This window comes from Lissotriton helveticus, chromosome 10 (genome assembly GCF_964261635.1).
Source record: "Lissotriton helveticus chromosome 10, aLisHel1.1, whole genome shotgun sequence".
NCBI classification, from domain to species: domain Eukaryota; kingdom Metazoa; phylum Chordata; class Amphibia; order Caudata; family Salamandridae; genus Lissotriton; species Lissotriton helveticus.
This window is the reverse complement of record NC_136071.1, coordinates 520,251,177-520,267,611: the sequence shown is the minus strand read 5'-3', so window position 1 is coordinate 520,267,611 and position 16,435 is coordinate 520,251,177. Positions and strand designations below refer to the sequence as shown.

Genomic DNA, 16,435 nt, shown 5'->3' with positions numbered 1-16,435 from the left:
TGTTGAAGAATTGGCTTGGTAGTTTGGTCTGCCCTGTTCCCATGATGCACTGGGCCAGGGACAGACTAATTTGCATATAGCCAGGTTCTGAGCTGGGATGGGGCAGTGAGATAAATAACGGTGATGGATCAAGCCCTGATCTTTGGACTGGGTAAGAGTGGTCTGCTTAATTCAGACACTCTGTTCATCACCACCCCCTTTTCTGTATCGTTTTTGGCCACTATAGGTGTGGCAGGGTATACTCAGACATGAGTCCCTTTCTCACTGCTCCATCAGGATTCAAGCAAGCCGGGCCGAAGAGGCTGAAATGCCAGAAACCGGTCCCCGGTAGCTTGTCTCCTTTCTGGTGAAGAATTGGCTTGGTAGTTTGGTCTGCCCTGTTCCCATGATGCACTGGGCCAGGGACAGACTAATTTGCATATAGCCAGGTTCTGAGCTGGGATGGGGCAGTGAGATAAATAACGGTGATGGATCAAGCCCTGATCTTTGGACTGGGTAAGAGTGGTCTGCTTAATTCAGACACTCTGTTCATCACCACCCCCTTTTCTGTATCCCTTTTGATTTCTAGGCTGTAGAGAAACACAAGAATGGCTTCAAGTCAACACTTTCACACAAGACATACATTATGTGTGTTATGATATATTAAAAAGTATGTGATTAAGTCTAAAGGCATTTGACTTATTAATCTAGGAACACTTTTAGTTTGCATTAAGAGGCCTCCTTCTCCATTAACTTAACACACCCATACATGATGAGCAGCTAAGGTATTTTTGCAGGTCCAAAACTGAAGGACATTTTAAAAGTCACAGTCATATGGCACATTTTTTACTTATGTTTTCCTGGAAGACTTCATGAAGGAACAGAACTTTGGAAGGGAAGAAACCCGGGACTTTGAGCAGGACCTCTGTTTCATGATCAGAGCCCAAGCACTGTAGAGATACATTGTGTGGATCCCCGACAGATATCTGTTTCTTAGAGTCGTGGCTCACCTTCCCTGGCACACTTACTGTGACATATTTTGGAGTCATTGGAAAACTGACAAAGTTGGGAGCAGAGCTCCATAACTGCGTGGAAGGATGTGGAAAGAAAAGAACTGACCTTACCTCCCAGGGGTGGTACTTACATGTGCCTGCACTTTTGTCACTTCCAGGCATATGAAGCCACCACAATGCCATACACCACCACATACAGAGATGTAGGTAGCGATGCAAAAAAAAAAACCTCCAAATACAGTCTGGCACATGGGAACAGTGAAAATGTGAGTACTCTGTGGTGAGTAGCATCCATCAGAAATAAAGATCTATATTTCTACCAAGAGCCTCTGTAAAAAGTAGCTTCATGCAAAGTGGTGTTCGTGGCAATGGAAGAGAAGTAAACCAATAGATGTACAATAGAAGACTCTCAGGGTCTTTCAACCTGGTGGGTGGCCCGCTGACTTACCCGGTCAGCACTGGCATTGGCATCTCTCCCCTGGCAGAGTTCTACCTGCCAAATTTAGAGATGCTATGTCAGGAAGCTCTGTACTACAATGACGCTGCCACTGAGGTGGCTCCACTAAAGGCAGTGACTCTTTGCCAAACAGATGACAGTTTTGATGCATCCGCGGTATAAAGTATTTTTTTTTTGGAGTTGTTCATGCAGGAGTTTGTTCTTATGGAACAAAGTAACAATTGCTTTACATACAGGGAGATGTATCCTGGAATGTGGGGTCAGGTGTATAACTTTTTTATCCAGGACTGATTTGACTGTTCTGGGTAGGACTGGCGATGCTGTGGAGGGCACACCATGAGGTCAATTGCTTATGCAGCACACCTAACTGAAGCTCTGCCAGTGTACACCCAGAGCCTCCCCAACTCTAAATAGTACAAGGGAACGGAGTTTGCCTGAGGGAGAGCATCACTGGTTTATGACGACTCTCCTATGCTGGCAACCCAAAATGACTCAGACCTTTTAATAGAATTGCAACATAGTTTTCTTTAGTATTATAAATTTGTTATTCACCACCAGTCCAAGGAACAGGATCCGTGTGGCCAGAATATGCTGTCCCACAATACCCCACAAAATGCAGCTTAACATATTGGCATGGATTACCTATTTCGGTTCAAGTCCAGTCTGCATGTCCATTTTGTACATGACCTTTTCACAGTGACCACCTTAAGAGGTGTGTTGGGAATCATCTATCTGTTGATATTTTCCTTTGTCTTTCTCTAAGAAGTAACTTTTAGGTTTGAGGAATGTGGGGAGTCAATTCACAATGCCTATCCAATCTTTGGCCTTGCAGGGATTCCACATAATAAGCAATCAGGAGGATACAAATCTTAAGTCTTTTGCCCCTGTACAGGGATTGTATGTGAGTGTTCTAACCAGAAATTAAACTCCAAGCTCATTCCATCATTGGTCCATCTGCAGAGACCATTGGAAAAGGATAACTACATGATCATGTAAGCTTGACTATCATACAAGAGGCATCTCTTCTAGTGAGGAAGAAAAGTGGCCTTCCATCTGTTAGCATCACTTCTCAAACGGTCAATAATATGTCATTAAAAGGGGTTGATATCTCAAGTACACTGAACAGAAACAAGTACTCTAAGAATTAAAGTTATTCAAACATACAATGAGGTATAGTCTAACATTAATTACCTTTTGTGGTAGATATGAGAGTTGCTGAAGGTCTGGACATGGTCACACTTTTTAGGAAGCCCTCTCCAGCATCAGGATTAGATGGACAATGAGAGCTAGAGACAAAAAATGGATTTGTGTTACATAAAGCATAGTTTCTACTATTAGTTCTAAGAATATGAGACCACACTCAACCTGTGTACAAAGTTCACACAACCATAGCTGGTGAGTAAGATGAAGTGGTGTTAATTTTCTCGCTAAGTGAAGAAATGCTTTTAAAAAATTAGGTTTTGGCCCTGTTCCTGTTAAAATAAATTACAATTGTGTTTAGGTTTCAGTTGCAATTACAATCACCAGTAGAACTGAAACCACCGTTCACTAGTAATTACAATTACCTGCTGAAATGTCCAGAAGGATTGAGACCAGGATTCATTTGTAATCACAATTACCAACAGAATTGAGACAACAGTTCAGTTGTAATTACAATTACCTGTAGAACTGAAACCAGGGTTAATCTGTAATTACAATTACCTGTAGAGCTGAAACCATGATTAAGTTTTCGAATTGAGATCATGGTTCAGTTGCAATTCGAATTACCAGAAGAACTGATATCAGGGTTCAGTTGTAATTAGAACTGCCAGTTAAATTCAAACCGGGTTCAATTTTATATGCCAGTTACCTTTATGTGGAATGATCCACAAATAAAAGTAGCAGCAACACTTCCATTACCAAAATAGGTCAGCGCTCACAATGGAACCTGGTAATGGTATAAATAAAAATGACCATATTTCAAAAAGGAGCTATGTGCGATGGTTTCAGATGACCATCAAAGAAAAGACAGAATCCTTCAGCTTCCTTTGAAAGGCTGTAAAAGATAAAGAACCATAGTACCTCTCAGACCTTCTTGCATTTAACTTACTGGTATGACTCCCTACTCCAGCCATGATCAAATGCTGCACAACCCCAATTGGCGCCTAAGGAAATCTGAAGGCAAATTACTTAGGGAATAGGAGTCAAGTTGAGCAATTCGCTTCCAAAGAACCTTAGGCTGATTTTCCAACATTTAAATCAAGGAGCCACCAGTACTGTGCAACTTTTGTATGGGCGAATATTAACATTGGGATCAATGTCCCTGTATTTTTGTTTTCTTCCTGTAAATACCTGGGCTGTTTTGTGTTAATATATGTGAACATCTGTTCTTGATCATTTTGTCACTTTTATTATTGTAATGGTAAAGTTTAGGGCATATAATTTCTGTCCTGTGTTGAGAAGCTGGGTCCTCTGGCATTGCTGAATATTGTAAACAAAAGTAAAGAAACCTAAGCATCTCCCTATGTCACAATAGATGGATTATCATTCGAGTCATCAACTCTGGGTAAGTCTTTGTATGTACTCCATATATTGTGCCTTTAAAGGCTGCTTCTAGGTCAACATGGGGCAACTGCCTGGACTGCTGATGGTAATAACAAGCATACATATCAAAGCTTGAAAATATAGGGTTGGACTATTTTCTATATTCTCTTCAGTATAATGCTCATTCAGGTTTGCACCACCTTCCCCTAAGCCAAACATGGCCTTACAAGAACTGAGGTTAAATATCTCCCATTACCAAAAGGGAAAATGAACATGGAATGTTTGTGCCTTATCAGAACGAGCATGTTGGATCAAACATATAACGCTAGCAAATGCTGACCCACACCCTCAGTGTTTAGCAAATGTATGCATTGATATTCAGCTGACTAAATAACAGAGTTGTAAATCTTCAGTAGGGCGTAAGCCTGGCAAAGCAGAAGGAGTATGAACAACCTACCAAGGTCAATGCAAGGTGTAGAAATCTGGAAATGGGATACTGAACATATCCTTATATTATCTATATATGGACTTGGTGTCACTCGAACACAGTTGTAGGAAGCGGCCTGTACACACTGCAGATAGCAGAGACATCCATTGCCTTCCGAGAGTCATAGGTGGAGAATTCCTTTTTTTATTATTTTTTTTTTTATTTATATTTTATTGAGCAAGTAACAAATACATATATCAAATATAAACCAACTAGACAACTAAGTCATATAGGTATACATCACAAAAAAGAAAAAGTAAAATAGAAGGAATAATAACATGATCATCAAATTAAGGAATTAATAACTTTTTGACAAAAGGTGAAGAGCATCAATTGAGATATTGGTAAGAATGAGGCAGAAATAAATAAGTAAGAATCACATTCAAAGCATTATCATTTCTATGGATTCATTTTGTTGTTATACCATCTGGTAATCGGAGCCCAAATATGGGTCCCTAATGCTCTAGAATTTCTTCCTCTAGTTTTGTAGATTGCTAACTCATATTTATAAATTCCCAAAAACCGACATAACCACATTTGGAAAGTAGGGGGTTCTGAGTCTTTCCAGCGGGCAGCCAGAATAATTCGAAGTACTGCAATACCCAAAAATACTGAGGGTACTTCCTCCCTACTATATCCCATAGACTCATCGTGACCCAAAACATATATCGTCGTTGAGACTCTTAATTCATGTCCAAAAATTTCAATCCAGAATTTTGAGATCATTGTTTTAATTATATCTAACTTGGGGCATTCGGCAAACATATGAATTAAATTCGCAGGAGATTGACCACACCTTGGACAGTTGTCGTTTGTCCGGAGACCCCATGAGAATAATTTGGAAGGTGTAAAGTACAGATCGTAAAGTGTTCTATAGTGCTGGGCTTTTAAATTGGAGGCTATAAATAGTTTAGATGATAGAACCAGTGAGGTATCGATATCTATATTTGGGTTGGTTAGTTTAGTATCCCATAATGTCTCAATTCGCTCCATATCATCACCAAGATTTTTCATTAACATTTCATAAATGGTCCCTATCCTAGTCGTTTGTCTGTCTAAGATTTCAAAAAAAGGAATATTATCTAATTTGATCTGTGGTAAGTTGAATCGAATAGATGAGTGAATTAGAATATATTTTAAAAAATCAGTTGGAGGTATCTGAAAGTTTTGTTGTGGGTTCTCAAATGATGGTGTAGGTCCATGTCCGATAAAGTTACCCAAGGTAATAATACCTGATTGTTGCCACCTTCTAGAGATATTGTCGTTAAGATACGATGGTATCATAGAGCTATGCCAAAGAGGGTTGTATTTGGTGTACTTTGGCATGGCTAGATGCTTTGAAACCTGTCTCCACACCTTCCAAGCGTCCGCTATTATCTTAAATTTGTTTTTTTTAAAGTATGAAGGCTCTACCTGTCTTAGTAATAGCCCTCTAGCGGTTTCTCCCAATATTAGTTCATAGATTGACGGTATAGATTGATGTATTGTGGAAGTGACTAAAGGTTTAGTGTTAAATAAGGGGGGCATTTGCTGAATAAGAGTTGGCCAAAAGTATAATGTCAAATTAGGAATGGCTAAGCCTCCCCTATGTTGAGGTAACGATAAGAGTGGTAATGCTCTCCTGATTTTGGCAAAGTTCCACATAAACTTTGACATACTAGCATCAAGAGCCTTGATGATATTGTCCTCTACAAACAGGGGAATTGCTCGAAATAGGTATAACATTTTTGGGAAGATATTCATTTTGAGATAATTCCCTTTGCCTATTATTGACAACTGAAGATTGTTAACTCTGATAAGATCTGCTTTTATTTTCTTAATCAGAGGATCATAATTGATCTGTGTAATTTCTTTAATTGTAGGGGATAGGACTAAGCCTAAATATGTAGCCTGGCTAGTTCTATAAGGGCTCTCAAAAACAGTGTTTTCCGTGCATAGGACCATGGTTTTATCCCTATTCAGGGAATATCCTGAATAAGACCCGAACGTCTGAGTAATTTGCTCTATTTCTTGAATGGCCTCGGTGGGGTTAGAAGTTAATACCGCCACGTCATCAGCGTAAGCTAGAATTTTTGTACTAGATGTTATTGTAATTATGGGTTCTATTACTGGGGATATAAGTAATTTTAATATTAAGGGGTTGATGTACAGAGCAAATAAAATTGGGGAGCACGGACATCCTTGCCTCGTGCCCCTTTGGATATTAATAAACTCTGATTCGAAACTATCTATGGAGAGTTTAGCTCTAGGTTCTACGTATAGAGCCTTGATAGCTTTAATATAGGCCTTTCCGAAGTTATTTAATTCTAATACCTCCCACAGAAACTGCCAAGAGACGCGATGAAACGCCTTCTCGGCGTCGAGCAGGATCATTGACATCCGGCCCCCCGTGGCTCCCATGATGTCAAAAAGGGAAATAGCTCTCCGGATGTGATCTGTTGTTCCCTTTCCGGGAATAAAGCCATGTTGCCATGGGGAGACAAGACGCTCAACAACCCTGCTCAGCCAGTTAGCGAGTATCTTGGCATAGAGTTTTGAATCAGAGTTTATCAATGAGATGGGGCGATATGAAGATGGTAGTTTAGGAGGCTTCCCTTTTTTAGCAAATGTGACAATCTTTGTATTTTTCCAAGATTCGGGTGGGGTGCCACTATATTGAACTCCCAGAAACAAGTCCAATAAATAGGGGATAATCTGTTTTCCAAGGATTTTATAGAGGTCCAGAGGGATTTTATCGGGACCTGCTGCTTTGCCATTAGCCAGTTCTGATAATGCTAATTCAAGCTCTATTTTCGAGATTTCCTTGTCAAGATCTTCTCTGACTAAGGGGTCAATTGTATTAATTTTGGTCTGAGACAGCCAGCGGTGTAAGAAGCTCTTAGTATCTATTGTATGCACTTGATCTTCATTTTGGTAGAGTTTTTGGTAATAGCGTTGAAAAGCGCTCGCAATACCAACAGGAGATGTATATTCCTGCCCCTCAAACTCAATAATTTGGATCGCTCTGTGGGATTGTTTTTGGCGTGTTCGTAGGGCAAGTTGTTTACCAATTTGTTCTCCGTGCTCATAGTAATTTATTTGATTTGCCCGGAAGGTCTCGGCCGCTTTTTGTGTAAGACCAGCATTAATTTCTGTCTTAAGAACTAGTATTTGTTGGAGGGTGTTCTGACTTTGTTCTCCAAGATGTATCTGGGTGGCATGGAGGGTTTCTAGGTTAGCTAAATCTGAATTAAGTTGTTGATTTAAGTTGTTCTGATTCTTTTTTTGTTTAGCCACAAACGCTAGCGTCTCCCCACGGAGGGCCGCCTTAAAGCAATCCCAGACCACAAATCTAGGGCACTGTATTGATTGTGGTCGAAGAATTCCTGAGCCCAGATTGTTATATATGCTATATAATCCCAGTTGAAAAGGAGCTTACGGTCAAATGTCCATTGAGAAGGTGGTTTCCTATAGCTGGCAGCATCGAAGATAAGGGCTAGGGCATTGTGATCAGATATGGTTTTGGGCAATTTAACTATCTTGGAATTAGATATGAGTTCATTAGATATTAGTACGTAGTCTATCCTAACGTATTTGCTGTGGGGGAAAGAAAAATAGGTATAACCAGGATCGTTTGCATTTTTAAGACCCCAAATATCAGTTAGGTTATAAGTGGTCATAAGTTGTTTTATGGCTTTATAAACCTTAGGTTTGCGCCCCCTATATGTCTGTTGAAGTTGAGTATTCGATGTAGCACCGAGTACTACATTGAAGTCTCCACCAAAAATTAGTAGGCCAATCCATGAAGCTAATTCTAGTTCTAAATCCAGAAATAACTGGGGGTCATCTAAATTTGACCCGTAAATCGAGCAGATGGTGAGACCGAAATCAAGATGTATTATGGCCCATCTACCATGTGGGTCTACTAATTGCCGAATTGGTAGTCCAAAGGATTTCTTTGCCAGAATGGCAACGCCTCGCGTTTTAGAGGTTTGGGATGTCATGGCTAGTATGTTATAGCCAGGTATACTTAGCAACTCTTTATCCCCCACAGCAATATGGGTCTCTTGTAGACATACGAAATCATATGAATCTTGATAGATTGCCTGATACAGTTGGGCCCTTTTACTCCTATCGTTGAGGCCAGCAATATTCCAACAACAAAGTTTTAACTTCCCCATTTTAACGAATCAATATATATCCTGAACATCCTTAAAAAGATCATTATTTGTGGGCATAATAGCAAATGTTCCAAAACCTTAAAGCATAAACGAATAGTGTGACTAGTGGTAAACAATACAATATTTAAATATACAAACTTGCTCTTTTTAATTTTTTTAAGCCGAGCCACTCTCCCTCCCCCTCCCACCTTACCCCCCTACCCCCCCCCCCCCAAAAAAAGGGCAATTAGACTCTAGAAGAGTTTCTAGCGATGGTGAGATGTTTCCTGACCTGTGCCGTACAGATCTGACCTAATAAGTGAACAATAAAGTGAGGAAAATAAAAAGGAATTGTATCAGTGGAGAAAGAAAACGAAAAAAAGGAGTCACAAGAAGCAGTAATAGATACAACCAGGTGAGCCAGAATATGCCAAAAAACCCACAAAAAAACCAGTAATAGATATAAAGAAGAGTATATTCAGAGGTAAAACGATAAGGAAAAGGAGGACGAATAAGAGAAAGAGAACAAGGGAACTCTTAACCAAATCCATTTTAGGGACAGTGTGACAGAGGATATGCAGAGGATATGCATCGAGAAAATCCTCATTCTTTTCCAGCTAGTCTGGGAACAGTCTTTCTAACAAAATAATAATCGTAGTACTTTTGTTCTATTATTTTTGATAACCAATATGAATTCATATCATAGTTATAGCCTAAACCCAAATGTGGCACAAGAAGAGAGAAAATATAATACTAAGGATTAATATTAATAGGAAAAACAATCTCTACTTTCCCTTATTAAACCCGTAGTCACATAACAAGCTAATTCAGACTATCAAGAAATTATTTTGCTTTGATTTCTGACGTAAAAAATCTTGTTTGTCCCCCAATTATAATTTTTAATTTAGCAGGGTTGTTAAGATAAGTCTGTGCTTTTTTGTCCAGAAATGGTTTAATCAGTTGGCATAAGCGCCATCTTCTCTCAACTGTTATGTGGCAAAAGTCTGGCCGTACAAAATATGTGATGGTATCTCTATTGAGCCGTGCTTCAGGTCTTGCTTTATCTGAGATAGCCTGTCTTAACAGAAAATTTCCAAAGAAAACTAAAACTGCTCGAGGATAGCCCCCCTGTTTAGTTGATGGTTTCAGGGTCAGTGGTACTCTATGGACACGTTGAACCTCAAGGTCCCAGTTCCAGGAGGAAAGTTCTGGAAGTGTATCACGGAAGAGTTGGATGATGAAGGCACGGATATCCGCACCTTCGGCTTTCTCCGGGATGCCTAACACGCGCAGGTTGTTTCGGCGTAGCCGATTTTCGGAGTCTTCAAGTTTCCATCTGATATCCGCTAACTCGGCCTCATGAGATTCAACATGCTCCCGAGTTGTTACTGCTTCTGTCTCGTTAGACAGAATACGAGTTTCCATCTCCGTAATTCGATCATTGAAAGAGCTCACTGTTTTAGTTAGCTTGCGTACGACCCCCTGGACTTTTTGAATGGCAGCCTGTGCTTTGCGGCCATCTTTTGATGTCTCCTTCCGATGAGAGGCAATGGCTTGGAGCACCGTGTCCATAACTGTATTCAGGCTGGCCGCAGAGGTTTCAGGATGGTTCTCAGAATGATCTGATGACACAGGTCGTATGGCACGATGAGAGTGGCTCGGGTTTTGATTTAAGGTCTGGGTTGAAGGTGAATAATCCCAGGTTAGCTCTGGTGTTCCATGATAGCTTCTTTTCTTTTTAAGAACGGTTCTACGAGAAGTCTTAGGATCATTGATTTTTTAGACTAAATCACTATCTGTAGTAGTATTGGGTTCTGTGTCTCCCTCATGGTCTTCCTCAATTTCATTTGACCAGGCAGCATCCTCAGAAAAAGAATAGAAGTCAGTGGGGTCCCTGTCAGTTTCTACTGCCTCTACAGATGTCTCTGCACCCGAAATCCCAGAGGAGTTTGTAGTTATGAGTGGCTCGGGTTCGTTGTCCTCGAGACTCGCTTCGGTGCGGTTTTGTTGTTGGTAGAAGTCAAAGTTAGCGTAGCTGGGGTACCCCCAGTGGGAGTTGTTAATTTTATTACATCTGACAGCGTCCCGATAGAATTACCCACAAATGACTCTGTATAATCAGATACTGCCGGGCCAGTAGGGGTAGTCATAGTCATACTTGCTTCACGCGGCATCAGTGTCTCTAGATTACTGTCAGGAGACTCACGTGTATCAACCGCTAACGGCGCAAAAGACGCGCCCCCGAGATCAAGTGCTACTGTATTATTCATTGCAACTAACACAGAACCTTGCCCGGAGGGTACAGAAGGTAAGCTTATTAAAGTGTCCGCTGTTGTTAAACCCCCCGTGTCTAAATCATTGGAAATAGTTTGTGGGATCGTACCTTTTGCTTTAATGTCTTTCACAGTCTGATCCGCCACATCCGCAGCAGTTGCCATTATGTTCGAGGGAGAAATCTCCGCTGATGAAGCCACAGTAGGAGCAGGGTCAAAGATCAGCTCAGATTTAAGCCGATCACGGTTCTCAAAAATAACGCCTCCGACTTCCAAATGCTGTGTTAAGCCCATGCAAGCATCCGGATGTACATCTTCATTGCGGGTTAGAGTGAGCTTTGGCGTTGTTTTAACAATTGAGGCATTTGGAGTTCTGCCAAGCAGCTCCACAACCGAAGGTCCGGGTGAAATGCCTGGTATTCTTGCAGGTTTTGACACGGGGCCCGGGTCTCCATCGCCGATAGAAACAGGTGCGCCACCTTTGAGTAGAAGCTCCTTATCCCTGAGAGCCTGTTTCGCCGCTCTCGTTTTTGCTGCCGCCACTGCCGCGGAGTTCTTCGGGGCCATAGCCGCAGTGTGTTCGGCGTGTTCAGCGAGTTCAGGAGTCAGAGCGGAAGATCACCTAGAAAGCAGGTGAGTGTTTGGTAGCACTGCAGTTAGAGGCGCGGTTCTGGGAATCTTTAGAATCCTTAGTACGGCAGCGCCAATCAAGGAGATGACAAGGGAGAGCTGTGACTGCAACACAGCCCTCCTCTCGTCTAACAGCTTTCCGGACTCCGTTGCCTCCATGAAGGACGCCAGATATATATATATTTTTTTTAACTTTAATTCGCTTAGAGAATCAGTTGTTCTTTCGGCATGAAGCTACTCGCGAGATGAAGAGCATATTCGAGTTACAGGTTTTTAATCACCGCTTGTTCTAGGACGCCTCCCTTCCATACGGTCATTACTGCCAGCAGTGGTCAGGATTCATCTTTCAGCGGCTAGCACGCCGCCACCATCTTGCCCCCATAGGTGGAGCATTCCATTCACCTATGATAAATTATTCTCTGTAGGCAATGATAATACATGGTCAGGCAGAGGAACCGACAATTCAAACAAAGAAAGGCTAGTCAGCTTTTTGACTAAAGAAAGTGCTTAAAGACCATTGTTTAAACATACTAAAATCAACAGCATTGTACAGCTCTCACCTAAAAATAAGTCAGTGTCTAGATCATTAACACTTAAAAACATGCCCAGGTAAACTCCCAAATAGGAACATATTCCCTACGAGAAAATGTGCTGTTTGTGCACCCAAACTTTACAGACCAAAGCCCATCACTTCTAGATTTAGATGTGACATGTAAATGAAAAAGAGCTGCAGTAGAAAGACTAAATTCAAAAAGGTTGTGGGACATAAAAAGGAAATGCCCATTGGTGAAGCAATGTACTCAAACAAGAACTGAACGTAATTCCTAAATGACACAATGGAAATAAAACCTTAAACTCCAATTACTCACATTTTGGAACAGATATTGAAGCATCACCTAATAAACACTTGAACATCACTGTACAACTTGAACTTTTTTTAGCCACAGAATGTGTATACTCCTATTTATTTTAACTGATTTCACACACAATTTCCATTTATTTTGGTCTTCATGTGTGTGGTTAGACCATTAGTTCGAAGTCATGATTCTCATCCGTAAATTTTGCTATTTTTATGTATTTAATTATTTGTCTCCTAAATAAGGCCTTTTAAGACTGAAATTCCTTTCATCTTTCTTTTTATCTTGCTAATGACAGCTTTAGCAGTTTGGAAGACTCCAAGTCATCAATTATTTAAAAATTACAGTAAGAAGTGTAAAGGTCTCCTTGAGCCACTGACTTTCATGAGTTATTTTAAGTTTTGTTATTACTTTGATATCTATGAAAGCCAAAGCCTTTAGTGGATGGTTATTTACAACAAGGGGTGGTGATGGACAGAGTCTCTGAATTAAGCAGAGTACTCTCACCCAGTCAAAAGATCAGGGCTAGATCCAACACCGTTTTTTAGCTCATTGCACCATCCCAGTTTCAGAACCTGGCTGTATGCAAATTAGTCTGTCCCTGGCCCAGTGCATCATGGGAACAGGGCAGACCAGACTACAAAAGCCAATTCTTACACTGGGAAGGAAACAAGCTTCCGGGGACCGGTTTCTGGCATTACAGCCGTCTTCGGCCCGGCTTGCTTGAATCCTGATGGTGCAATGAGCAAGGGACTCACATCTGAGTATACCCTTCCACGCTTAGGGTGGACAAAATTATTTACAACAAGGGGTGGTGATGGACAGAGTCTCTGAATTAAGCAGAGTACTCTCACCCAGTCAAAAGATCAGGGCTAGATCCAACACCGTTTTTTAGCTCATTGCACCATCCCAGTTTCAGAACCTGGCTGTATGCAAATTAGTCTGTCCCTGGCCCAGTGCATCATGGGAACAGGGCAGACCAGACTACAAAAGCCAATTCTTACACTGGGAAGGAAACAAGCTTCCGGGGACCGGTTTCTGGCATTACAGCCGTCTTCGGCCCGGCTTGCTTGAATCCTGATGGTGCAATGAGCAAGGGACTCACATCTGAGTATACCCTTCCACGCTTAGGGTGGACAAAATTATTTACAACAAGGGGTGGTGATGGACAGAGTCTCTGAATTAAGCAGAGTACTCTCACCCAGTCAAAAGATCAGGGCTAGATCCAACACCGTTTTTTAGCTCATTGCACCATCCCAGTTTCAGAACCTGGCTGTATGCAAATTAGTCTGTCCCTGGCCCAGTGCATCATGGGAACAGGGCAGACCAGACTACAAAAGCCAATTCTTACACTGGGAAGGAAACAAGCTTCCGGGGACCGGTTTCTGGCATTACAGCCGTCTTCGGCCCGGCTTGCTTGAATCCTGATGGTGCAATGAGCAAGGGATTCACATCTGAGTATACCCTTCCACGCTTAGGGTGGACAAAATTATTTACAACAAGGGGTGGTGATGGACAGAGTCTCTGAATTAAGCAGAGTACTCTCACCCAGTCAAAAGATCAGGGCTAGATCCAACACCGTTTTTTAGCTCATTGCACCATCCCAGTTTCAGAACCTGGCTGTTTGCAAATTAATCTGTCCCTGGCCCAGTGCATCATGGGAACAGGGCAGACCAGACTACAAAAGCCAATTCTTACACTGGGAAGGAAACAAGCTTCCGGGGACCGGTTTCTGGCATTACAGCCGTCTTCGGCCCGGCTTGCTTGAATCCTGATGGTGCAATGAGCAAGGGACTCACATCTGAGTATACCCTTCCACGCTTAGGGTGGACAAAATTATTTACAACAAGGGGTGGTGATGGACAGAGTCTCTGAATTAAGCAGAGTACTCTCACCCAGTCAAAAGATCAGGGCTAGATCCAACACCGTTTTTTAGCTCATTGCACCATCCCAGTTTCAGAACCTGGCTGTATGCAAATTAGTCTGTCCCTGGCCCAGTGCATCATGGGAACAGGGCAGACCAGACTACAAAAGCCAATTCTTACACTGGGAAGGAAACAAGCTTCCGGGGACCGGTTTCTGGCATTACAGCCGTCTTCGGCCGATTCTTACACTGGGAAGGAAACAAGCTTCCGGGGACCGGTTTCTGGCATTACAGCCGTCTTCGGCTTGGTAGTTTGGTCTGCCCTGTTCCCATGATGCACTGGGCCAGGGACAGACTAATTTGCATATAGCCAGGTTCTGAACTGGGATGGTGCAGTGAGCTAAAAAACGGTGATGGATCAAGCCCTGATCTGTTGACTGGGTAGGAGTGTTCTGATTAACTCAGATACTCTGTCCATCACCACTGTAGTGTAGCTCCTATTTTCCCAATAGGCTCTGCGCATTGGAATAATACCTACAGCAGTAAAGGCCTAGGCCAGATGTTAACTAGGTCTACTACTGTCGATACTAGACTTAAGTTTTGGGTTTGCAAGCGTAGCTCAGAGTTCGCTAGAAACTTTCTCGAATGTTCAAGGAGGAATTAACTTCCCTGATTAGACAAGAAGGGATTTAGTTTCTGACAACCATAGAACATGACAACTTTGCTCTCCCCTAATCAAGAGTCAATCTCGAGAGTCGTGTGAGCACAAGGCAATTATTTTACTCAGTCAGTACGTGCATTCTTAGTCTCATCAGATTGTAGAGAAAAGGAAGAGACGGGCGTGTTCAATAAAAAGGTGTTATTTATTGATCAGTCTCTTTTCTCGTACAAGAGAAATGGATCGATATTATTGCAATACTTATAGTTAAGTAAAGTGCATACATTAAAAGCAATAGTATGAAGTAATACTGTAAAAACATTGATATGGTTTCTAAGCCATATGATGTTTTAAAATTATTAAAATATATCACATACACATATACATTTGACTAAACGTACTCAACTGGTGTTTCTAAATACGCCTACCCCGTGTACCTGACCTAAGTCTAATGCGTGGGCGGGAATAGAAAGTTACAGTTTAAGTTAAGTTTGTTTTTGCCAAGTGAATAACTAAAGAATTCTCTGTGAGGGGTTATTCAGTTCTGTACCTGGAAGTTAGGATGAATGAGGAATGGTATCTCTTTCTCTGCTCTCGATATTCCAGGCTGCCTGCGAGGGCTGCCCAGAAGCGCCGGTGCTGGGTCTCTCGGCTTGAGATAGCAGCGCGTCTCTCAGCGCGTCAGGAAGGCGGGGCTGCTGCCAGCGGGGTCTGCTCCTGCTCTCTGCTTCGGCAAGTATGGCTGCTCCGTCTCGTCACCACGCGTGTGTTTGCATAGGGCAAGATCGGCAATATTTATACCTTAAAGGTGCCGAGATTGACGTAAGGATGGACATAGATACGTCAATAAAGATGTCATACGACTTGCTCGTTAGCACATTCTTTACTAAAGTTCTCTGTGAAATCAAAACAATGGCCGCACGGATTTTCCAGGTTGTCATAGGTTTGATTTGTTATGAGAACGTCGTATGCCTTATCAGGGGCTGGAGGAATGTCGCTTGTCTAATTAGATCTCAAGCGTTATGACCTAATCAGATAACACGTTCCTGTGCCGTAGTGTGACTGCGTCAGATAACGGTATCTGCATCATGGGGGCTGTTCTTGCCTCATGGGCTGACTGTTAGTTAACTTGATAGTTAGTTTAACCAGAATAGGGTCAGGAATAGGGGGATCGATTAAGAACCTATAGGAATACATGACACCCACTCCACGCTAACTATGGTCATATCTACTAATCTATGCATAGTATAACATAGTACAACATACTACAGAGTATAGTGTATACCTTACCACCCCAAAATACAAAATGCATTTTGAAATTTTCAAATATACTGAAAAATTGCAGTCATATATATTGTATGCACTTAAGCTATGAATTAACGCTAAAGTAAACACGCATTTGTAGACATTATTGCTTATTTGGTATATGAGAAATACACATGAAATGGCTCTTAATATGGCTATACAGAAAGGAAGTCCGAGACCATTTCATCACATAATAAAATATTTGTGAACATACCAGCGGGCAACTAAAGTTTATAAAGTGTCTAAAAAT

General features: G+C 41.6%; 1 protein-coding gene across 2 annotated transcripts in view; it reads right to left on the bottom strand.

Moving 5' to 3' along the window:
• The window catches only part of DNAAF8 (dynein axonemal assembly factor 8), a 1,081,381-nt gene that overhangs the window by 550,888 nt on the left and 514,058 nt on the right, over positions 1-16,435 (bottom strand). For both annotated transcript variants that reach the window (XM_078663036.1, XM_078663037.1), the window contains one exon: positions 2,641-2,735. In XM_078663036.1, coding sequence (XP_078519162.1) covers positions 2,641-2,735 — 95 coding nt within the window. The remainder of the gene's footprint in view (positions 1-2,640; positions 2,736-16,435) is intronic.